The 23,411-nt window shown below is 47.5% G+C and overlaps 7 protein-coding genes across 7 annotated transcripts; 3 read left to right on the forward strand and 4 right to left on the reverse strand.

Annotated features, from left to right (window-relative positions):
• Window positions 1–783: 783 nt before the first annotated feature.
• On the forward strand, window positions 784–2,293 carry GLAREA_06995 (meiotic expression up-regulated protein 14; the record flags this gene model as incomplete). Its single annotated transcript, XM_008080943.1, has 5 exons — window positions 784–825; window positions 897–972; window positions 1,240–1,373; window positions 1,423–1,606; window positions 1,659–2,293. 5 exons carry the CDS (start codon window positions 784–786, stop codon window positions 2,291–2,293), a joined length of 1,071 nt encoding a protein of 356 aa, XP_008079134.1.
• A 2,488-nt stretch (window positions 2,294–4,781) lies between these two features.
• Window positions 4,782–7,478, reverse strand: GLAREA_06996 (RING/U-box; the record flags this gene model as incomplete). The annotated part of the gene is made up of 4 exons (XM_008080944.1): window positions 4,782–5,972; window positions 6,022–6,765; window positions 6,797–7,294; window positions 7,359–7,478. 4 exons carry the CDS (start codon window positions 7,476–7,478, stop codon window positions 4,782–4,784), a joined length of 2,553 nt encoding a protein of 850 aa, XP_008079135.1.
• Window positions 7,479–7,966: 488 nt separating this feature from the next.
• GLAREA_06997 (Ubiquitin-like protein) lies at window positions 7,967–9,008 on the reverse strand (the record flags this gene model as incomplete). Its single annotated transcript, XM_008080945.1, has 3 exons — window positions 7,967–8,646; window positions 8,700–8,915; window positions 8,987–9,008. The coding sequence occupies 3 exons, from the start codon at window positions 9,006–9,008 to the stop codon at window positions 7,967–7,969; spliced, it is 918 nt and encodes a 305-aa protein (XP_008079136.1).
• Window positions 9,009–10,819: 1,811 nt separating this feature from the next.
• On the reverse strand, window positions 10,820–13,201 carry GLAREA_06998 (uncharacterized protein; the record flags this gene model as incomplete). Its single annotated transcript, XM_008080946.1, has 2 exons — window positions 10,820–10,920; window positions 10,969–13,201. 2 exons carry the CDS (start codon window positions 13,199–13,201, stop codon window positions 10,820–10,822), a joined length of 2,334 nt encoding a protein of 777 aa, XP_008079137.1.
• A 1,898-nt stretch (window positions 13,202–15,099) lies between these two features.
• Window positions 15,100–15,340, forward strand: GLAREA_06999 (uncharacterized protein; the record flags this gene model as incomplete). The annotated part of the gene is made up of 2 exons (XM_008080947.1): window positions 15,100–15,171; window positions 15,227–15,340. The coding sequence occupies 2 exons, from the start codon at window positions 15,100–15,102 to the stop codon at window positions 15,338–15,340; spliced, it is 186 nt and encodes a 61-aa protein (XP_008079138.1).
• A 1,037-nt stretch (window positions 15,341–16,377) lies between these two features.
• On the forward strand, window positions 16,378–19,943 carry GLAREA_07000 (BRCT; the record flags this gene model as incomplete). Its single annotated transcript, XM_008080948.1, has 2 exons — window positions 16,378–19,268; window positions 19,319–19,943. 2 exons carry the CDS (start codon window positions 16,378–16,380, stop codon window positions 19,941–19,943), a joined length of 3,516 nt encoding a protein of 1,171 aa, XP_008079139.1.
• A 342-nt stretch (window positions 19,944–20,285) lies between these two features.
• Window positions 20,286–21,472, reverse strand: GLAREA_07001 (uncharacterized protein; the record flags this gene model as incomplete). The annotated part of the gene is made up of 3 exons (XM_008080949.1): window positions 20,286–20,573; window positions 20,631–20,711; window positions 20,999–21,472. 3 exons carry the CDS (start codon window positions 21,470–21,472, stop codon window positions 20,286–20,288), a joined length of 843 nt encoding a protein of 280 aa, XP_008079140.1.
• Between the last annotated feature and the right edge of the window lie 1,939 nt (window positions 21,473–23,411).

Here is a 23,411-nt window from a genome sequence, read left to right on the forward strand (position 1 = left end):
ATGGAAACCGAAGCATGTGACTCTAATCCTACTATTCTAGACTATCATCTCGGTAGAGGTCCATTAGTGCGTATAGCCACACCCTAAACCAGCTGAACCAAAATAAATTTCCTGGATTTATTATATCGATTCGGGATTCCTTGGCTTTTAGATCGGGAGGGCAAGTGACGTAGTAGAGTGGTATTACAATTGTTTGGGCGGGAGAGAATCAGATTTTGTGCGACGATTGGGGGAATATATGCGCTGACACGGCGGGGTGTTTGCGCTGAGATGCGATGGATTTGTTAATAACAAACAAACAAAACAAAAACTGTAGAAGATATTTTGCCCAGGAATCGCGTAGATTTCTCCTCATCCTCACACCTCCCATCCTTGAGGAGATCACGGATATCAAATGCAGGGAAATGAGTATTGATGTTGCTGTGTGGCCCAAAAGGGACGAGCAGGATTTGTTTCGGTGCAAGGCGGTCCCTCGTTGGCAGAGTGAAGGAGGAGAAGACCGCTCTGGATTGGTGTGTGCTAACGCCGCTTTGGGAGTTGCAGCCTACGTCATCGCGCCTGATCGTCATGGCTACCGGACCCACCGCGCAGTCGCGGGGGAGAGGTGTAATCATCAACAGCTCTTTCCGCTCGAGAGCTTCTTCTTCTCTTTTCTTCACACAACAACAATAATCTCTATACTCGAAACCAACTGCAGATATCGAAGAGAGTCTGTTACTACGAGAGACAATCGCATACACGAGTCAACAAAGAATTGAGCTTTAGATTCAATCAATCGCAATCATGCATCGCACATATTCTATGAGACAGTCGCGGGCTCCTACCGTGAGTATACAAAGCTCAATCCGAGGAGGATATACTATGGATGAATAGAGACTGATACAGTATCATCGCAGGCATCGCAGCTCCAAAATCCTCCACCACCATCTTCAAGCACAAAATCCGGAAGACTTTTTGGAAAGGGCGGAATTGGTTAGTGCATACCCTTTTTTATGACGCATTCGATTATTGCTCCTCCTTCACATGAGAGGCAAACAGCGCAGCGCAATATCGCGAAATGATTGCCAGATTGTCGTGGCTATTTGATCAATCTGGCTATTTCTTCACGAGATTGCCCTCAGACCTTGCTTGTTTGCACATTATCTCAATGCGCAATCAATCCAAGTTGGCATGCCCGACCCTCACCAACCGGTCAATTCAAACTATTGATTAGATGCATGCGCTAATACAACCATCCAGGTCATGCTCTCCGTCGTCAGGCTGCCGGCCAATTCGGTCCGGATCTCGCAAAGAAGCTTACCCAGCTTGTAAAGATGGAGAAGAACGTTATGCGAAGCATGGAACTTGTCGGCCGTGAGCGCATGGAAGTTGCAGTAAGTTATCTTTTTCGGCGCAAAACGAAACTCAATTGACATTTTCTAGCAACAACTCTCCATCTGGGGTGAGGCATGTGATGATGACGTCTCGGATGTTACGGACAAACTTGGTGTCTTGCTCTACGAGATTGGTGAGCTTGAGGATCAATATGTTGATCGTTATGACCAATACCGTGTTACAATCAAGAGCATCCGAAATATCGAAGCTTCCGTTCAGCCAAGCAGAGACCGTAAGTTGCGGGAGAATCGCTACCAATGAACATATGCTAATCACGTGTACAGGCAAGCAAAAGATCACCGATCAAATCGCCCAACTCAAATACAAGGAGCCAAACTCCCCAAAGATTGTCGTTCTTGAGCAGGAACTTGTCCGTGCTGAGGCCGAGTCCCTCGTCGCTGAGGCACAATTGTCAAACATCACCCGCGAAAAGCTAAAGGCTGCCTATACCTACCAATTCGATGCTCTCCGTGAGCACTGCGAGAAGCTTGCTATCATTGCTGGTTACGGAAAGCACTTGCTCGAGCTTATTGATGATACCCCAGTCACTCCAGGTGAGACTCGTGCTGCATATGATGGATATGAGACTTCAAAGGCAATCATTCAGGATTGTGAGGACTCTCTTACCAACTGGGTTACCGCAAACGCTGCCGTCTCATCCAAGCTCTCTACCCGCTCCCGAAACCTTTCTCAACGTCGTCGCGCACAACGTTCAGGTGAGGGACATGATCTATCTGGTCAGGATCAACCTCTCAACGATCGTGAATCTGGTCTCTGGATCCCAGCGAGCGCACACAAGGGTGGTGACGAGTACGATGACGATGCCTTGAGCGAGGAGGAGGCCGGCGCATCTTCCATCAACCAGGACAGCACCATCAACGGAGAGAACCGTGGTCGTCAAGAGACTCTTGCCGTCTAAAAAATAAAAATTTCCTAATCGATAGCAACGTGTGACATCGAGAACGTATACCCAGTGCGTTTTGTTTGGACTAAATCTTGATGTCAGCGGGGGGGTTAGCAAGCGGGATTGGGGGGTTTTCTATCATTGATGGGGGCGGTAGGAAATGAAATGGTCTATTCGGTTTTATAATAATGGCGGTGGATATTCCCATGATTTTGTTTCCCTTTTGTTATTAAATCTAATTTTTATTTTTTTGCCTCGCTTTCAAGTTTCAAGAAACGTACATGCATGCATATGTTTTTGCGTGCGCACTGTGCTGTTGTTGTTTGATTGCTGCGGTGGGGGAAGGATGATGGGTGGTGGTGGTGGTGGGTAGGCAGGCAGGTGGGTTAGTGTTGTAATGGATGTAGAGGGAGAAGATTCTGCTGATAGGGTGATTTAAGGGAAGACGTGGGAAGGAAATGGAAAACAAAATTTGTGATTGTAGTTTATAGTTTGTGGAAAAGAGGAGAATTTGAAAATCATTGTTTAATGTATTTATGGTGTGGTGTGATAGTGTGGTGTGATGTGGTGTGGTAGTGTGGTGTGATGTGATGTGAAAGTATATTATGTGGGAGCTTGTGAGTGGGCTTGTTATGGATTGGTATGTGAAGTGACGTGTGAAGGTATAGGTGTGTTGTGATGTGATAGTATAGTGTGTTGTGATGTGAAAGTGTGGTTTGTGAGGGAGCTTGACTGTGATGTACTAGAATGGTATGTGCAGGAGGTGGGTGAGTTGAGTGAGTAGAGGTTAATCGAGTTGTATGGTCTTTGACGTTTGAACATCTGCTGTGCGTAGGGTTCTAGCTCTGTCATGTAAGGTTTGGAGAGTTTGTATAGATGGCGCGTTGTACGAATGAAAAGGTACAAGTCTCTCTTTCTTACCAACATATCTCTCGTAGATGATAGATCAAGTGAACTTTGTCTCGTACTACAGAATATATTAGATACATGAGTACCTAGGTATAGATTCATTGATTTATACGGGCTTCTGAATGTGTTCTAGGTGGAAGTTTTAAGGGGGATTGGATAGATGGGCGCTGTATGAGAATGGGAATAGAGGTGTATTAGTTAGGGATGTTAAGGGATTGAAAGGGGTTAGAGGTCGACGAGTAGCGGTAGTTGAGAGTAATTATTTTTCGCGAAATTGTAAGGGGGTGTTAGATTTCGTCCGGGTGGGATGTCATGTGGGGTTTTGAATATCTGAGCGGATCAAGAATTCGAAGGCTAGAAGCTTATCCCACGCTCGTCTTCCCACGCATGGTATCAAAACCACAACTTCCATTTTCAAATTCCACGTCGGAGATAAAGGGGCTTGGGTTGATGTGATTTAGGTAGGATGGAATAGATACGCGGTAGTGATATCTAATAAAGTTGATTATAAGATTAGGTAGGGTGTATGAGCAGGGAGATATGTTTTTGGTGATAGGCCGATGGATGGGGAAAGATATACTGATTATTCTTCATTGAAAGATGATGGGGTGTATATATTTTCTTTAGGTAGATGTTAAGATAGGGTAGGGTGGGCTAGTTGTAATTACGTGGTAACAGACTGCGTAGTAAAGAACTTTATACGCTAGTATAAATACAATCTATTATTAAAACACAAAGCTTTTGTTTCTACTTTTACAAAAGTTAGGTGTAATACATCTTGTTAACATCGCGATGCCCGTAGAATAGGACAAGTTACAAGGTTTTCATTCACCCCTATGTACTTTGTCGATAATTATATATTTCATTATATTTTTCTTAGACGACGAGAATTCTTTTGTAAATTCTCGTCTCGCTACCTAACGGGGGAGGATTCGTTGATTATGTCTATCGTGAGGGTGTATCCGAATATGTCGTGTTTGTTTCGTTGATTTGGCAAAAGTGTTTTCGAGGTTATGTGAAGATGAAGAGATAGGAGATATATTAGGCGTTTATCAAATTCCTTACATACTACTAATGTATCACGAGATTAACCGGATACTGTCGTAGTTTATCGATACTAGAAAACGAAATGATATCTTCTACTTACAATAGGAGCGATAATTTGATAGTTAGGTACCTAGGTAAATACAGCTTCCGACGGTACGTTGAATGATGATGTTATACGTAGATGTCTAACGATACTACGTTGAATGATGATGTTATACGTAGATGTCTAACGATACTACCGCCTTTCTCCTTCCTAGAACACATTAAGAAGGATAAACAGAGAATAGAGAACGCTAGGACACAAGTAAATAAATTATTCCTTAACAAATATCACGAAACATAAAACGACGTAAACAGGGAATATTTAAAAAAACGTATGTTAACTCCAAGAGTAAGAGGAGGAGGAGTTCTAGTTACAAATGCCGCTTTCAAAACCCATCCACCAAAATCGCCTCTACAAAACGCCAAAAAACACCTCTCAACCCCCCACCCCCCCCAATCTACCACCTTCACTCAAACCCAAAACCAACTCCAAAAACCCCATCAATCACTTCCTCCCCTTCCCCTTCCCCCCCTTCCTCCCATCACCCTTCCCCTCACTCGGCGGCGGAAGAGGTACCATCACACTCCCACCCTCCACCTCCTCACCCATCTCCTTCAACTTCTCGCCCGCCCCCAAAGCAAACATCAAATCCCTATTAACCTCCCTCTCCTGTTCCAACTCCCCCCTCACAACCCCCACCTCCCTTTTGATTTCCCCCATCCTCTCCTCCAGCCACCCAATCCGCTCCATGAGTCCCTCACTCACTTTCCGCTCCTCCTTTAATTGCTTCCCGAACGCGCGTGCCATCTCGGCCGATTTCTCCGCCTTGCGTTTTTCGCGCGCGAGCTCTTTTTCGAGGTTCGGGAGCGTGTCTGATTTCAGGGTTTCGTGTTCTGCTTTCAGAGCATCAAGTTGAGCCTGGGTGGACGCGAGGTATTCCGAGGCCGTAGCAACAGCGGTAGACGCGGCTGCGGATTTGGAGACAGCTTGGGAGAGGAGGGATTCGTAGTAAATCCTCTGAGACTCGAGTTGTGAGGTAAGAAGATGTGTATACTCCATGCCAATCCCCTCCAACTTCTCCCTCGGCACCAAATCCCCCTCCCCCTCCCCCTCAACGCGCGACGAAGAAGGCAATTCCATAATCTTATCATCGCCCTTCCCCCTAATAAGACGATGAACCCAGCAATCCCCCGCGTAATCCCAGACATGTTGGGTTTCGATCTCGAGACTGAAGTTGTGGGCAGAGTCTTTCCAGTGTTCTTTTGCGTGGCCGCCGGCGTAGCGACCACAGCCGACGTTGCCGCAGATGAGACAGATCCAGAGGTCATTGGGCGTGTCGCAGATGGTGCAGAGGTGGGTGATGGTGCCGAAGGGAGGGTCAGTGGGGGAGGGGAGGAGTCGGTTGGTGTGCCGACAGACGGGACAGCCTGAGCCTTTCCATTTTTGGAGACAGGTGCAGTGGAAGACGTGTTGGCAGAGGATGGTTAGAAGGCCGGTTGTGTCGTCCATTCGTTCGAGGCAGACGGGGCAGGTTGGGAGTTCGATTAGATTCGGGGTTGGTGGGGGAAAGGGTTTGGGGTAGGTTGAAGGTTTGAATGGGTCGTGGGATAGTTCTGGGTAACTTGTGTTTGGGCGGGTGGAGTTTGGGGTTTGGAAGGTTATTGATTTGATGAATGTGACATGACATGTTTCTGGCTGGAAGAATATTAGTATTGATTCTGAGATAGCGGAGAGAGAGACTTACCTCCATACTATTAAAAACCTTCCCATCCCACTCAGCTCTCCACCGTCTAGCCTCCCCATTATCTCTAAACTTTATAAGTACCAAATATCGATTCATTCGTCCCGTCATAACCATTCTAAAATGACTGACCTGCTCCCTAGTCTTCTCCCCAACAAAGCCTAGAAAATCACTAGGTGTGAGATAACTAGGAACAGCAGGTATACAAAGAGTTGTACAATCTTCAATCTCTGTATCAACATCATCTTTCATCCTGAGTCCCGCAACAGATGGCGGCGCCGTATCTCCAGCTGGTATTGGGAGATTCTCAGGTTTCGATCGTAATCCAGGAGTTTCCTCTCCATCTCGATATAAATGTACAATTCCCCATCCAATGTCGGTACTTTTGCCTTCGAGAACTTCGTATTTCGCTTTTGTGACTCGATTTCCTCCGGCAGCAGTAAGACCAGCATTGATGCCATTATGGGAGCTGGGTGAGCTGTGCGAGCCCAGCGGATTGTTGGAATCTCGAGCGACATTCAAACCCTGCTGAATACTTGAGCCCTGATCACTTCGCAAAGCAATCAACCTAGCATTCAATCCAGGATCCAGCGCATTATCCACTCCAGCACCACTACTCTCTCCCCTCCCACCACTCATCAAATCACTCCCCTCTCCCCTCCCACCACTCATCAAATCCCTCCCCTCTCCCATCTCCTCTCCCCTCCCCTCTCCCGTCCCCTCCCCCCTTCCCCCCCACATCCCTCCCTCCAGCCATATCAAACGCCACAACCCTCACCCTCTCAAACCTCCAATCCCTCTTCGCAGCCTCCAGATCCCCAACTTTACTTTGTGGAATTTGTAGTGGTCGTGTGACGCCCGTATCTTCTTCCGTCGAAACCCTCACGGGTCCGCAGTCTATCACGGGAGGTGTGTGATTTGATGTGGTACCGTAGGGCGAATTTCGGAGGGTGGTGTGTTGGTCGGCGTATCCGCTGAATGGAGCGTCTTCTCGGGGTGTTGAATTTGCGTTTGTGAATCTACTGCCTTTCGCTGCCAAACTCTTTTGCCTTCCGGTTTCTTCACCAAACGCTCTATCACGCTCTTCCTCACCAAACCTCTTCCCCCTCTTAATCACGTCCTCTTTCTCTTTCCCCCCAAATCTACACCCCGGCCAACTCCCCGTATCAAAAATATCAGCCTCACAATCCGGAACCCAGACAGTATCCCCTTCCCTCACTCCTTCCCTCCCAAAAACCCCTCTCTCCGCACTTTGCCTCTTCTCCCCACCTTTCCTCTCCCTCAAATCAATATCTCCTCTTGGGTTCGGCCAAACTTCAATCCTCAGATGGTAAAAGTACGCTGGCATCCGTCCCTTTCAGGTATCCTCGCTGTTTTTGGTGCAGATATCCCTCTCGCTCGGCAGCAGATTTCTCCCTCTCAAGGTACTCTTGCTCTGGACCGGTGCATGTCTCCTTCATGCCGCAGCTCGTAGACCGTTTCATCGATTGGCCAGGTTGAGCATTTCGAGAGCATTCTACGTGGCAAGGTGATTCGACTGGGCGTGTACACTTGTGGAAAGTCGTTTTCACGGTCTGGTGGGGTGGCCAAAGAAGTTTTTAGGTGGGACGAGGCAGGTGCACGGTTCTCAGCCTTATGAACCGGAGACTCAGATCTATGGGACCCAAAGCTGGCAGTGGCAAATGAGATACACAACAGCAGCAATAACAAAGTTACAGAATCTAGACATAGCAAACTTCACAATTCAATCTCATGTTCACATCAGTCTCACATCACATGCATAAATCAAACAAATTTAGATCGCCTCAATATGTTATATTTGGCTAGAAGAGGTGTGCATATCCCAATGCTACCTATGATGATCACCTATGTACCAGGTATCAACTCCCAGACTCCGATGCAGAAATCAAACGCCAAATGTGTCCCAGAGGCATTAATGCGAACATATTTACTGTCCACCACGAAGTCTCAACACCAAGTGAAGAGTGCTCTCCTTTTGAATGTTGTAATCAGATAATGTACGACCATCTTCCAATTGCTTTCCGGCAAAGATCAATCTCTGTTGGTCTGGTGGGATACCCTCCTTATCCTGGATCTTGCTCTTGACGTTATCGATGGTGTCTGAAGACTCAACTTCGAGAGTAATAGTCTTTCCAGTCAAGGTCTTGACGAAAATCTGCATACCACCACGAAGTCTCAACACCAAGTGAAGAGTGGACTCCTTTTGAATGTTATAGTCAGACAAGGTGCGGCCATCCTCAAGTTGCTTTCCGGCAAAGATGAGACGTTGCTGATCTGGTGGGATACCTTCCTTATCTTGAATCTTTGACTTTACGTTGTCGATGGTATCGGATGACTCAACCTCCAAAGTGATCGTCTTGCCGGTAAGAGTCTTGACGAAGATTTGCATACCACCACGAAGACGAAGGACCAAGTGGAGAGTGGACTCCTTCTGGATGTTGTAGTCTGAAAGGGTTCTGCCATCCTCCAACTGCTTACCAGCGAAGATAAGACGCTGTTGATCTGGTGGAATGCCCTCCTTGTCCTGAATCTTCGATTTCACATTGTCGATGGTATCGCTCGATTCCACCTCAAGGGTGATGGTCTTTCCGGTGAGGGTCTTGACGACTGAAGGAAGATGTTAGCAGATGAATGACGATGCGGCGATATTGTTTACTTACAGATCTGCATACCACCACGAAGGCGGAGAACCAAGTGAAGTGTAGACTCCTTCTGGATGTTGTAATCCGAAAGGGTGCGTCCGTCCTCAAGTTGCTTACCAGCGAAAATCAATCGCTGTTGGTCTGGGGGAATTCCCTCCTTGTCCTGGATCTTGGACTTGACATTGTCAATAGTATCAGAGGATTCAACCTCGAGGGTGATGGTTTTGCCAGTGACTAGATGATGTTAGCACGATATCCGGACATCCAGGCAGCCAACGCCACCCTTATCAAAGGTGACAACTTACGAGTCTTGACGAAGATCTGCATGTTTGCGGTAGTGAGGGGTATATGTAGGTATCGGTGTAGTATATGTTGGTTGGTCCTGAAGGGTGCGAAGAGAGAGGTCGCTGTCTCAAGTGTATGGGTTGAGAGTGTGCTGTTTAAGAAGGAGGGAGAGAGAAAGGCTGGTTGAGGGAGGGCCAGGTATTTGTAGAGTTGGGAGGCGGTCGCGGATGCAAGCGGGGCGGGCTGACTAAAACGAGACTAGCGTGAATGTTGATAGAAGGCTGAGTTATTGGCGGTTCGAAGATTCCAGGTCTTTCAAAGGTACGGGCGTATGACTCAAATCTGCCTTTATTCACTTGGAAAGCCTAGAGCATGAAAATTCATTTCTTATGAATTAATAATTCACGTGCGCAGTCGACTTATTTCGTATTAAATCTTCCATTTTGACGATTCGCCTTCACTTCCAAGTCGCGATATCACCATGTCACAGTCCGGGGCACCGACATCGTGAGCACCGGCGACTAGGATCCTCCTGCCACCATTCACCCCGCCTCTTCAGACCAGTCCAGTTCCCCTCAATTCAGGTCGCCACCAGGCGCTGGACTAACATCCAACCAATTCTCGATATTATATCGATTCATGAAACTCATCAATCCCATCTTATAGCCCACTCACCAACCTCTTCAACTTCATTCCCTGGGTATAGTATAGTTACTACAGTAACATTCGGATTATTCATCATCCAACATTCAAGCATGATGCATCCACCTTGCGATAAGCCCAGCCCATCTCCGATGACGCAACGGCCGCGAAATCGTTCGTTCGTTCATTCGTAACGAAAGATTCATGATTTATCCGTGACGCGACCACAAATCCCCTAACTCTAGACCTAGGCGCATGAAATCTCCGCGGTATCAATGCATATTCGAAACCCTACGCTGGCGGGCGATATTCGGGATGGCTGAGACTCGCAACATCTGGTTTATCAGCAGCCCAAAAAATCAGTTCGTCACATAATCCAGATTTTGCAAAGATGAATGTTTGAAATTTTAATATATTTTTTAAATCTACCATCCAAATCCTATATCCATCTCTTTTAAATCATCCTGTATATCTGATATACATCTCATCTGAACTACCCCCACTCTCGATGACCCTCTCGAAATGCCAGATTCGGATCCTCCAACGCCCTCCGAAATGGGCATTCATTCCTCTGGAATAAAAAGCAATATATATAAGATATATTAAACTTGCATCTCAATCATGAAGTAAAAGTAAAGTAAAAAAAAAAAAGAGATGACGTATAAAATCCATCCATCGATCAGATCAAACACATAAATCCATAAATCCATAAATCCATCATCTTCGTAAAAAAGGTCAAGATATGTTTGTTTCCACCAATCAATTACTCAGATCTCCATTTCGTACAGATAAAGAGAAGAAGATTCCCTTCGCTGACGCAAACATCATAATAAAAGTTCTCGGAGAACAAAGTCGGCCGTGATAACAGAGCTTTCGTGAAAGAGGGGCATTTTTCGTGAAAAGCGTAGAGGATGAAAAGTAAAATCAGATAACATCGCTATGCCTTTAAATCGTAAAAGTGAGTTTTGCGTTTCAGGGAAACGGTGTCGGAGAAGGAAAATAATGCAAAAGAGCCGCGCTGTTGGCTTGATGTCCCAATTTCCGAAAATTCTCATGTCTGTTGAGGACACTGAGTAGTAGCTGTACAAAAGAAAAAAGTGATTGATAGTTTCGCAAGGGTAAATGACCAGGTGAGTAAGGTCCTTCCACGTGATAGGTGTAGTCGACATATGCACAATGGGTATATAGAAGTGTATCTGCAAGAAGGAAAACTAGTTGGCCCGAATGACAAGTTTGGAAAGGAACTTGTTGGATAACGAGTCAAAGTCTCTTCGGTCAAACTTGGAATCTGGACGGGTCTTGAGATAATCCTCTGTTGGATGGTTAGTGGATGTTTGAAAAAGTGATTGATTAAACTTACCATGCTTGGTGACATGCTCTCTCATTTCGGTCATGGCCTCACAGACAGCCACGTTGTTGTTGAGCAGTTGACCATGTCGGCGGGTTTCCCATTCGGTGAAGGAAGGAAGCTTTTGCGAGATGGCATGGAACAAGCCAACAATGACACCGACGGGAGTAGTCTCCATGTCATTGCAGAACTTGTTGACAGCAGCGGTGTCGGGAACGCGGTAATGGCAATCGAATTGCATCTCTTCCCAGACGGCGAGGAGGATGGAGGCAAGCATGAAGATGGTAGGCCAGTTCTTGAGTCTGTCTCCACTGTAGACGCTGGAGTAGAGAGACGATAACTCTTCGAGGATCTCCTTTTGTAGCTCTCGCCACATGTCAGCAAGAGCACACTTGATCTGAAAGTTGATCATGACAGGTGCAATGATCTTTCCGTTGAATCTGGAGTCCTCGTCATCAATGATGCCTTCCATAGGGTGCTCATCTCCACGTTGCTCAACCATGGTGACATGAAGGGTCAAGTTGTAAGCAAGGACAAGTTTCAATGCTTTTCGGACAACAGAAACCTTCTCCTTCATGTAGTATCGATGAGCGGTCTTGAGAATCTCGGTGATGAATGGTGTTCCCTCAAAGTATTCATCAACAAACTCTTCGAAAGGCCCATCAAGATGTTTATCAAGATATTCTGACAGCGCCTCGGTTGAGATGCCTTCTGAACCAGCTGACATTCTCTCAGTGCGTGTATCGAACTCTAATGGTTCATCATGATCACCAGTCTCAACCCAGTCGACCTGGAAACAGCTGTCATCTGTAACGTAGACCTCGCGGGCCATGATTGGAATGGCAAAACCATATCCGTGAGTGATCCAAATTAACTCCTCCTTTGGTCCGAAGCCCTTGATGTTGTAAACGGAAACACCTCTACCAACGTGACGTTCATAGTCGGCCCGCCAATCCTTCATGAAGTAACCGATGTCCTTAATATCGATACGTGTACATGGAACTTGCCATAATCTGGCGTGAGAAGGTTGGCAACCAGTGCAGGGCTCGCCCTTGTCACAGGTCTTCTTGAGAAATTTACATCTTAAGCAAGCTCTAAGCTTTCTAATTTCACTGGCTTGCTTCCTCTGCTCGGGTAACAATGGGCCCCGACGTCTACCGACACGCTTCTCGGTGTCTTTCTTTCCATTTGACGTTCGGCGAATGACAGGTTTGGTGGCTTTGGCGGTTGGACTCTTACGTGGTGCAGAGTTTCTTCGTGCTGGTGGTGATGATGTTGAAGAAGATGGGGTGGTGCGGGTGGATGGTGACATCTTGATTGGAACTGGAGCGACAGCGGCAGCCGGGCTGACAATGTCGTGGTTGTGCTGATGCGAAGATTCTCCGTGATAGCAATTACGATGCACGTTGGTGGTATCGACGTATGCATCTGAGCCGGGCGAGTATGGTGAAAATGGTGGATACGATGCGATGTCTTCGAAACTACCGAATGATTCTATCGTGTGTCCGGTGCCGTCGGATTGTGATGAATCCGAGGAGGTCCTCAGATGTAATGTCTGGCCCGGGTTGAAGATCGCGGCATTATGTGCTTGATGATACGCCTCCATGTTGTGGAAAGTGTCTACAGTGGTCCATCCATTATCACTACTTGAACTTGGAAGAGAAAGGACTTCGAGATATGTCCCCGTAGGCGAGTTGCTCCCGAGGCTCTGACGACCTCCCATATTCATTCCTTCTGTCCCGTTTGCCGAATACATGGCGCTCTCAATCTCCTGCCAGTTCGCCCACATAGCCGCTTGCTCTATCGTCTGTGGTAATCCATTGAATGGTGCCTCCATCTGGAGTCCGGCTTCAAACGCTCCGGTTGTCGAAGGCAGGGTGGCTGGGAGATGGTAATCGAGCGGCGATGTCTGAAAGTTCCCACTGAACGGATTGAACTGCGTTCCCACCAGCGAGTTCTCTGGGATATAGGGCGGAAGCTGCTGAGGAGGTTGCTGTTGCTGCATCGGCCAGTCTGTGAGGAGCGTTGGAGAGTTGTGATGGCTGGTTTGTGGGAATTGCTGCTGATGTGTACTCAGACCCGGCGAAGTTTCGCGTCTTTCCTCGCTTGCTCCTGAGGCCATATCTAGAGGCATTGGCCAAGTTGCGCGAGACGCCATCGTTTCCGTGAAGGGATATCGGGAGTCTCGTTGGTCGAAGTTTAGGTCCAACAGACCCTCTGAGGAGAAGTCGAGATTCGAGGTCATTTTCGCGGAAGTTTTCTGACGGAAGTGTCAATAGTATTGTAAGAAGAGAGATGGTGACACCGCTCTTTGAGGACGAGGGCAGCGGAGGTCGACCTCACGATGTATGTCGGTGAGAGGTCCGTTGCGAGGTGGGAGGTGAGGAAAGCGGGCTCGAAGGGCAACGATATAGCGGTGAGAGTGGCAGGTGGACTGGGTCGTGGTGGGTCGGAAGATTTGCTCGCCTGGTCTGAGCATCCCAGCCTCGGCGGGGAGGAGACCAATCATGGCGGGGATTCTGCTGTCTAGCGAGAGAAAGCGAGCCCTCACTGCAGCGCTGCCCCACCGTGTCAAGTGCACGAGGAGAATCTACGCCAATCATAACACCACAAGCTCTTAGGGGTGGCAGCGGGTACTGCCGGGAAACCCTCGATTCGTTCTTTCTGGGCTAGTGTGGGACCCTTCGAGAACTTGGCCTTGTTGCCTGAGTGGCTCGCCAGTACTAGATGGCGCACTAGACCTTGATAGACTACCACAACGACTCCATCTCGAATCGTACTTTCTTGACTCTGTTCTAAGTCACATGAGGAGTAGTTATATTCAAGTCTCCGTATAACTGCAGTAGTCAGTCGCCGTAGCAATACGGCATATCATAACATCAAATCCGGATTCAGAATGTGGATTCTGACCTGCTCGCTCGTTACGGCCTCGACCGGCCAGAGGACCCTCTTCGACTCGACTCGCGCGCTGAATGCCAGCAGACTCCCCTGAGTAGTGCGTCTCAACCACTGAGGAAACAGGACAATCCGAACCTCTCAAACACCACTGTCCACCAATAATCGACCACTCCCGCCGTTCAATCAATAACAAACAAATGTCGAGAAATGCTCGTCTCGGTGGCTTTGGCTTTATTGGCTAAATATGTGTCCGCGATATAAAAACACTGACGGTTAAGCGATTTGGCAGAATCCTTTGAGTGTCTTTGCCATTACGCCCATATCAATACTTGCCGTGTGCCAATACTCGTCCCATACCCCGTATTGCCCACCGCCTCGTCGAAACAAGTATCGTTTTCCGTTTGCCAGTGACAAGCTGAGAAGCTATATCAGATCTATTAACTTCCAAGCACCCCTCCATGGACCATCCCTGGACTTATAAGAGATCCCACCCACAATATCGAGCTCTGTTTGCGCGCACTGCTCTCCAAATGGCTCGCATTTATGATCACCATCCGGAGGGGCATGACCTATCGTCAACAGCTCGCTGCCCCTCATATGGTCCATCAGGTTTCGTGATATGTGCCAGGTTACTTGTTGTATCGGGAACGACAGAAAGACAGAGAAACGACTGGACTGTACAGATTGACAACTCACCAACGGCCAACCTGCAACGACATGCTCACGTACAGAGATAGAAGGATCTGACGCCAGAGGGAAACCCCGCGATTCCGAGCTACCGACTACTCAATTGATCCCGCCTTCACAACAACCTTACTTCCTACATGCTGCAAGCTTTCTCATCCCACTCTCAAATCATCAATGCTCAATCTGGGGAGTTGCTGCAGACATCGATATCCAAGTCAGTGGCAGTATGAGGAAACTCCCTCACTGGCTACAAACGGATCATTGAACTCCCGGGCGACCGAGTCATTAGTCGGATTCCCGAATGAAATCTGGACCCTCTCCTCTCCCTCATCGTCCAGACCTCTTCGTTTCATTGATCGGAGAATTTTCCTACCCGCAGAGGTTCCTGACTACTAGTGCTATCATTGCTCCATTTTCTATTATTCGGTTTCAACACAGAGGATATAGGTATTACTGGAAAGTGTAATATCATGACCTCAAGTCTCTACGTATCCACTACCACGACTCACAATCGCAATAGTGCAACTATTTGGATGATCTCCATCTAGTCTAACCAACATGCAAGCCATCTTGCCAATATTCATGCAATCCCTCATTGCTGATGCCTCGCTGATGGCCTCTTGCAGCAAGGTGATTTTCACTTCCAGATCTCATTGGACACATTCAATCTGATCCTGCAAAACAGCGCATGCCGACATATGACCTCGCCAGAGTGCGCGATGCAAGTTCGTCTGGTCCTGCCGAGCTGGACAACATGATCATCAAATCCTTTGCCATCCACGGCGATACCGGGTCGTAGGGTTTGGTACGGTGTCGCACTGAATCTTTGCACCTGCTTATCATGCCGGGAGCAGTGCGATATCAGATCGCAAGTGCCATTTCCCATCGCGGGGTCAGTTGTCACTCATGGAGGGGTGACTCGCTTAGCCAATCCTCACTCAGTTCCAGCAGCTTCTCATCTCGTTGTTGTAACGGCGGTAAGGCGGCCAAATTGAAGCTGCATTGCGTTTGCCCAACTGCTGCGATTTGGGTTTTCATAGGAGGCAACGGGTTACTTGCATATGTAAGGCTATATGAACGAGGGAGGAAAAAGGAACGAGCATCAAAACGCCTCCCCGCGATATTGCGAGCTGCGTGGCAAGGGTCTTGACGGCAATACCAATTGGCACGGCGAAAGTTCCCTATCCCTCACTTGAAGCCTGACGAGAGAATATTTCCGAGGGATTCGGACAAGCTACGAAGTGGGATGGAAATTTGGCATCTTGCTTACGGCTTTCCTGCTCAGAAGGTCGCTGCGATAAGAGATGTTAGCTTTCCTCCTGAATTCTCTCCAGTTGAAGTCGTTCTCTCTAGGGATATACATGAGGCGTGGCGTAATATGTATCTATCAAAATTGATCAGATCATGTTGTGGCCTCCATGACATACAAAGGCTAAGGGTCTAACGTGTCATGTACTTCTCGCATGGCGGTGAAACACCTTCAACGACAGGTCGAAATTTTGAGCAACCGTTATTCGATCAGCTGATACTTAAGTAATGCAAGGAGTGTATTTGGGCAAATGGTCGGATTTGTAGTTCAGTTGACATTGAGGTATTCTTTGTCGAAATGCTTGGTGATGAGTCTCGACATATAGAGCACAGTCACGTGACGTGGCGGTTCGGAAGGTCGACCCGCTTTTCGTCGCTAACACGCTGGCATAGCAACCGCTAGCTTGCTTCCAAGATAAACAAGGCCTTCTGATAAACATAGCAAATGCTATCACTACTACTTCAACATCGCGTCAATGTAATTTTACTTTCATCAATCATCGATTTTACTAACACCATTACTTCAAGATGAATACTCAATCGCCACCAAAGCGTGTTACACGTGCCCGGGCGGCAGCAAAGACAGATGATGCTGGCGTCAAAACGACCAAGATCGCGACTGCCGCATCCAAAGCAAAGCTAACTCGGGCTGCCTCTACGACTAAACGCAAGACCCGAGCGGATGAAGCGCAAGAAGAACAGCAACAAGAACCAGATGAGGACGAACTCAACATGAAGCCAATAATCGAACCAGAACCAGTACGCGCAACTCGAGGGAGAGCCAAGAAAGTTGTACCAGCGGAAGCTCCAGCACCGGTTGCGCCACAAACTACAAGAGGACGACCAAAGAAGACAATCGTAGAGGCACCGGTTGCAGAGCATACAAGGTCATTAAGAGGTCGGCCAAAGAAGATTGAAGTGGCTACAGAATCATCAGCGCCTGAAGAGCCTCCAAAACGTGCAACTCGTGCCCGAGCAACCACTGTTACAAAACCTCCAATCCCAAAGAAAACGGTCAAATTTGAAGAGCCCGACAAAGAGAACATCGTGCCAGCACCACCAAATGCCAAAGGTAAGGCAAAGGCGACTGATGTCGGTACAGGCCTTCGAGCAAAACCCGTTCGAAAACCTGCTGCTACAGTCACAGCTCGCGCAACTAGAGGCCGTGCAAAGTCTACTGTAGAGGAGAAGACACAAAAGCCATCGCCACTGAGCCCGAAGAAAGCAACGCAAGTTTCTACTTCAAGGGAGCCACTTTCCGAAGATGAACTCGCCACGAACGAAAAGACTCCAATGAAGCCTCTCATGAAGAGCCCTGTTAAACCACCAGGAAGCATTTTCAACACAGCAAAGAAGCTCGATTTCACCAATTCGATATCTGTTCACAGAGTGACCACACAAGAACTCGGCGCATCTGTTATCGGCAGTCCAGCACGTCGACCACCTCAGTCACCATTCAAAGCTAAAGAATCTTTGTTTGGCGCATCACCTCAAAAGTCCAATCTGGGAAATACACTTGGCGCCTCTGCCATTCGAGGTTCCCCCTTTAAGCTATCACTTCCACAAGCACCAGCAACGCCATCAGCTTTCAAAACTTCGTTACTACAATCTCCAGCACGAAAGCCACAGTCACCCACCAAAGTAGCTGAAAATGGTTCCCCAAGTAGATCCCACACCACCAAGATTTCAGTTACTGCCACTCCCAAAGTCAGCACACTGAAGATGACGAAAATCGCGACTCCCAGAACCTTGAACAGAAGCCTGATGCGATCTGTCAACACCACCCCCGCCGTACCTGTTATTGAGGCAGTCCAAGTCAGCGATCCACTACCGGAAGAGGAGGATATTTTGATGTCCGAAGCTGCTGAACAGAGCATGAAATTTTCTGGTCGATTGTCTTCGATCGTTCCACGTGAAGCAGATCCTTCTTCCATCATCCCTGACGAGAATGTCGCAGAAAGCACAGTTGACGAGACAGAACTTGCTTCCGCTCCAGAGCCCATGGCTATTGATGAAGTGGAACTCGTCGAGGAGGAAGTTGTTATTGGGGAAGATTTCGCCGCCAATGGTAATACTCCGCCAGGCACACCCTCAAGATACAGCACAGGTACCTTCAATCTTCCAGAAGGGAACGATAGTCCATTTGCAGATTCCGATTCTGAAGATGAGCTAGCCTCGGAATCTTTCAGATATACTGGTGGCCCATTTGCTGGCTTTAGAAGCTCTTCACATGAGTTGGACTCATGTCCAGCTACTCCAACTCCTTTCACGGCTATTGCAAAGACTCCTAGAACATCAAAATCCATCGTTCTGTCCGAGGATAAAGCTTCCGAAAATTTGGGTTTCACACCACTGGCAAGACAGCTGAGTGATTGGATGGCTGCAAGTCCTGTCAAATCAGATACCTCCAGCGAAGAGCCTTCGCCGGTTGGAGACAGAAGATCATCTGTGTATGCCGCAATCCAAATTTCGGCCGAGGCTTCACCTGTGAAGAGCACATTTTTCGATGATGAAATGTCTGTCCGAGAGGAACCGGACGTCGTAGCTGAGCCAGAAATCACGGAGATGGACATCTTGGAGGAAAACTTCACACCTGTTGAACTAGATGAGGAGGATCTCGATCTTGCAAATGAAGCTGATGAGTTGTCGCTCTTGGAGCCAGATGAGATTGAGGCAATTGCAGTTGCCCACGAGGAACATGCGCCAGCTCATGAAGCCGATGAGTCCGCCCCTTCTGAAGCCAGTCAGGAATATGGTGATGAGAACAGTATGCCAATCGATCCGACACTTCTTGCACTCTCATTGCCACAAAGTACTTCAATGCCTTCATTCACAACACCAAAACGTATCCTTACCGAGAGAGTATGCCATACCGTTTCTAAAGTTCCCCTCAAGCCAGCAGCAGATGACACCCCAATGCGTCCTTCACCAAAGAAGCGTAGCGCGACTATCTCGCGCTTACCCGTCCAAAGACCATCGGGAAATCTTAAACGTAGCAGCACAGTGATCTCTTACTCACAGACAGAGAGTACTCCACGTCGAGCAAAGCAGTCCGAGGATGTTTCTATGCAAGACGCCTGCTTCACACCTACTAAGGAAGATGCCGCTTTATGGTCAAATCTTGGCACACCCCCTCGTACTCCTCGTCGGGATGTTAACACTGCTTTGCTTAAGGGTGCAGTTGTATATGTCGATGTTCACACTACTGAAGGAGCTGATGCTAGTGTGCTTTTCAATGAACTTCTGGTACAAATGGGTGCTCGCTGCGTCAAGTCATGGAACTGGAATGGGAGTGCTGAGGATGGAGCCAAAATTGGAATCACACATGTAGTTTTCAAAGATGGTGGAAAGCGAACTCTTGAGAAAGTCAGAGAGACTGGTGGTGTTGTTTCATGTGTTGGCGTTGGATGGGTTCTTGAGTAAGTTTCCCTACCTTTGGCAATTACCAATCCGATCTAACATGCAATAGTTGTGAGCGAGAAAATAAGTGGCTTGATGAGGCTCCGTACGCAGTTGATACATCTAACGTTCCCCGTGGTGGTCATCGTCGACGCAAGAGTATGGAGCCAAAGGCTTTAGCCAACCTCAACGGCACTCTTGTGTCATCATCTACCACTCCACGCAAATCCAACATGTCACCCACCAAAGAGTTCCTAAACTTGGAAACCCCATACACATCCAAGTCCAAGCGCCGCGAATCGATCCAATGGGTCCGCTCTCCCTCAACCTCATCACCTAACGATGATGAACTCGCCAATCAAACCCTAATGCTATCCCCCGTCCCCAACACCCCAGCCTATGAACCCACCACTTCCTTGTACACGGAAAACGGTTTGTATGGGGAAGACACACCTACCGGACAAACCCCCTATTTCTTGCACACGCAAGAACTGGTGCAACAAACTGCTCCACCCGCGAAAGGCAGATTCTTCGAGGATGCCCAAGAGGGCGGAATTGAAGAGGGTAAAGGCTTTTTGAGCCAGAAGAAGGATGAGAGTGTCATGATGCGACTGATGGCTGCGAGACGGAAGAGTCTGCAGTGGGCGCCCAAGGTGGGGAGTCCGCTTGCTAAGGGGCTTGGGTGGGATGTTTAGATTGAGAGGGGTTGGATGAAGATTGTTATACATGCTTGCGTGCCTGTTTTTGGGGTTGGTGTTTATGGATTGTTTGATTGGATTGGGTTGTTTGGTATTGTTTCTTTCTTGGGGTGTTTGGATTTGTGGATTGTTTAGTTTGAGCGTTAGGATTGAGAGGTTGAATAGTAGTGGTAGGATATGAAATTGAAATTATTACTTTTTGAATTGTTTATTAAATCTGAACTCTGTTTGCGCCTTTGAAACCAATCAGGGGGTATATCCAACACCCAATACTCCGACATTTACATCCTCGCTTAGGACTTACTCATACATACTATCCATAGCACAGTACAGCTACGTCTAATCTGCCATTTCAACATCACCATCCTCTTCATTTGCACCCATTTTCCAATTTCGCAACTCATTGCCACCGACATCATCGTCATCATCAGCCCCCTTCCCATACCAAGCGTTATACTCATCCTGTTCCTCCTGCGTGACAGGTCCATCATCATCCATATTCCGCGCCGCCCACGCCTGTTGTCGCTCCATACGGTCATGGCACCTGGCAAGCTCGGTGTCGATGTCGTCGCCGACGAATTGGGCAGCGGGACCGGACGTCGCGAGTCGTTTGCCGGGGCCGTAGGTCTGTTTTCGCACTGGTTAGTGCGGTGGTTTTAGATGATTGGGGAAGGGGGAACTTACTTTAATTTCTTCGGCAGAGAAGCCGTACTTTTCGGCTGCAGAGAGCCAGTATTGGCGGAGCTCCAATTTTGGTTTGAAACGCTGGGGATGAGTGAGTATGGTGGTCTAATGATGAGGTGATGCGCGGAAATGGATAGGGATATGCTTACATACTGCAGCAGATTGATCAGCTGCTGCTTGTTACTTTCCCGAACATGGTTTTCGGTTTGGAGATTTTTGTTGGACGGGTCGATCCGTGATTAGATTGTACTCAATGGGATGGCTTCGAATTTCTCGAAGACCATTCTCGCCCATGCAGACTCCAGCTCCAGCAGGTTGAGACCGCGAACATTCTTTTGGTCGGCCATGTGATGGCTTCGCTAGCATACCTTGAGGAAGGTGAACGTGGCATCGTCGACCAAGACATGAAATGGAATGTTAAAGTTGGGCACGAGAGACTCATCAAAGGGGGTCGTCATCCAGATCGAGATGTCGGTGTAGAACTCCTTGATTCCGTAGACGGCGACGAATTCGTCTGAGTGATGCCGGAACTGCTCGGCGCGTTCGATAGATTCTGGGTCGTTGGGATCGAATCGGCGCGGCCGGTCGCTGTAGTCGGCATTGTACTCTGGCTCGAAGAAGGCAAGGCACTTGGGCCGGTCATCGCCACTCTCCCAGAGGCTTTTTGCGCGGGCAAACGCCTCGTTGTAACCAATTACATGGCCATACGCCCGCATGGCGATGACCACGTATCTCTCTTCTTTTGACATTAGGGCCTCGTCACCTGCATGTACTTTAGGGTAGCATCTCTCGAAGGTTAGTGGGGGGCCCCCTCGGACAACCAAACTGGACCACCGCGGCATTTTGAAGGGCGAGGACGGCAAGTGGTGGTGGTGGTGGTCGAGGGGTTGTGGTGTGGAGGTGAAAGAAAGAGGATTTGAGAATTGAGAAAGAATTTATAGCTCGCCGGCAGTGGGAGATGCCGCTTGCAAGAAGGCTAGTCCAATTGAATTGACGTGGTGGTGAATGTTTGATGGATTGATAGAGTGAATACATGATGGAGTCAGAAGGTGAATACTTGGCATTCTTGCCTAAGATTGAAAGTTTTCAAAATGAAGAAATGTATGCAGGTTTTGTTGACTTCAAGTTTTGACACAATTGAACCGTCATACAAAGTTTGCCGTGTAGACTAATTATAAGTTATAATTATTCATATGTGACTGAATCAAATGGTGAAGAAGAAAACACATGGTGCCATTCGAAACGATCTCTGTAAAGGAGCGAGCAATCCTATAGTATTGACAAACCAGTGGTAAAGATATTAGCTTAGTGACAGCTAGCGGCTCAAACCATTATATATAATTTCTCACAAAGGTAGGCTCATTATAAGGTCCTATTCTTCTAGAGTGGGTGATTCAAATAGTGAAGAAGGAAACGCACGATGCCATTCGATGCAATTTCTGTTAAGGAGTGGGCAATTATATAGTATTGACAAACCAATAGTAAAGATATCAGATCAGTGAAACTTAACGGCTCAATACATTCTATATAATTTCTCACATGGATAGGCTCGTAACAGGTCCGTTATTCTAGAGTGATTGTTCAAATAGCGAAGAAGAAAACGGATGATGCCATCCAATACAACCTCTCTAAACGAGTGAGCAATTATTCAATGCTGAACAACCAATCTTGTAGATACCAGCTCGGTGAGAGTAGTTGTATGTAGGCGAAACATCAGCTCTAAATGCTTGGTTCGAAATTGCGCTTGAAAACATGAATGGGTATGAATTAGGGAAAACATGTAAGAAACCGAATATGCATGAAACATTGCTTTCCAGTATAGATGATATTTTGAAAACTTGAACCAAGAAAGATGACATGGCACTTGGGCTAATGGATGTCACGAAGCCTGGCGTGAATCCACTAGCTCCAAATTTGAGCATTCCAGTGAATACTACTCCGAACAAACAAAGAGAGGCGAAACTTCGGCGTCGCATACGTTTCTGTCAAATATAAACACCTTTGAGCATAAATTTGTTAACCAATCAGTCAAGCAGCCTCGCTTGCAAGCACTCCCAATGATTACCAGGCCGTTGCAAGCCTAGTTGCGCCAATAAGAGCTCTCTCGAAACGATTGTGGTTAATCTCGTTGTTCCGCGTTTGACAAAAGCCCCGTCTGCAATGCGGGCATTTGCCTCTGGGGGCGGAGTGTGAGGGGTTGTGAAAGCTGATTAACTCTCCAGTTATTAAAAGGTTGATGTTACTAGACATCACCTCCTGATTTTTTTTGGTGTTTTTTTCCAATTTCCTACATTAATCAAGATCACATGCAGCATTGTTTATCCAATTTTCCCATTCTTTTCATCTGCCATTGTATGGTAGAGAAAGTTTTTCTTTTTTGTTAGTTTTACTTGCGGACAACCAATGTGAGGACTGGCCATTATAGTACCAACACGCATGTCAACAATTGTATCTAAATGATGGACGTAAATTACATGTTGTTTTTTAGTATTTGTCTACAGCAAGTATACTGGGGTAGCTTTGATTACATTAATATACCGTAAATTATTAAGGAAGATTATCCCTGGATAATGTAAGATGGAACTTTGCAAGTTCGAACTTGTTTAGGATTGTTTTATGAGTTGTTCTTGTCCATATAACGATATCAACGTCGAAGTGAAGAAAGGAGTGATGTCTCCAGTGGAGCGATACATGCGCCTAGCGCGGCAAATAGACGAGCGGGCCCGTTGCACCAGACCTTGGAAGCTGCAACCCACCCCTCCAAGAAACTGCACACGCTCA

The sequence above is a fragment of the Glarea lozoyensis genome, assembly GCF_000409485.1.
Source record: "Glarea lozoyensis ATCC 20868 chromosome Unknown GLAREA14, whole genome shotgun sequence".
Classification (NCBI taxonomy): Eukaryota; Fungi; Ascomycota; class Leotiomycetes; order Helotiales; family Helotiaceae; genus Glarea; species Glarea lozoyensis.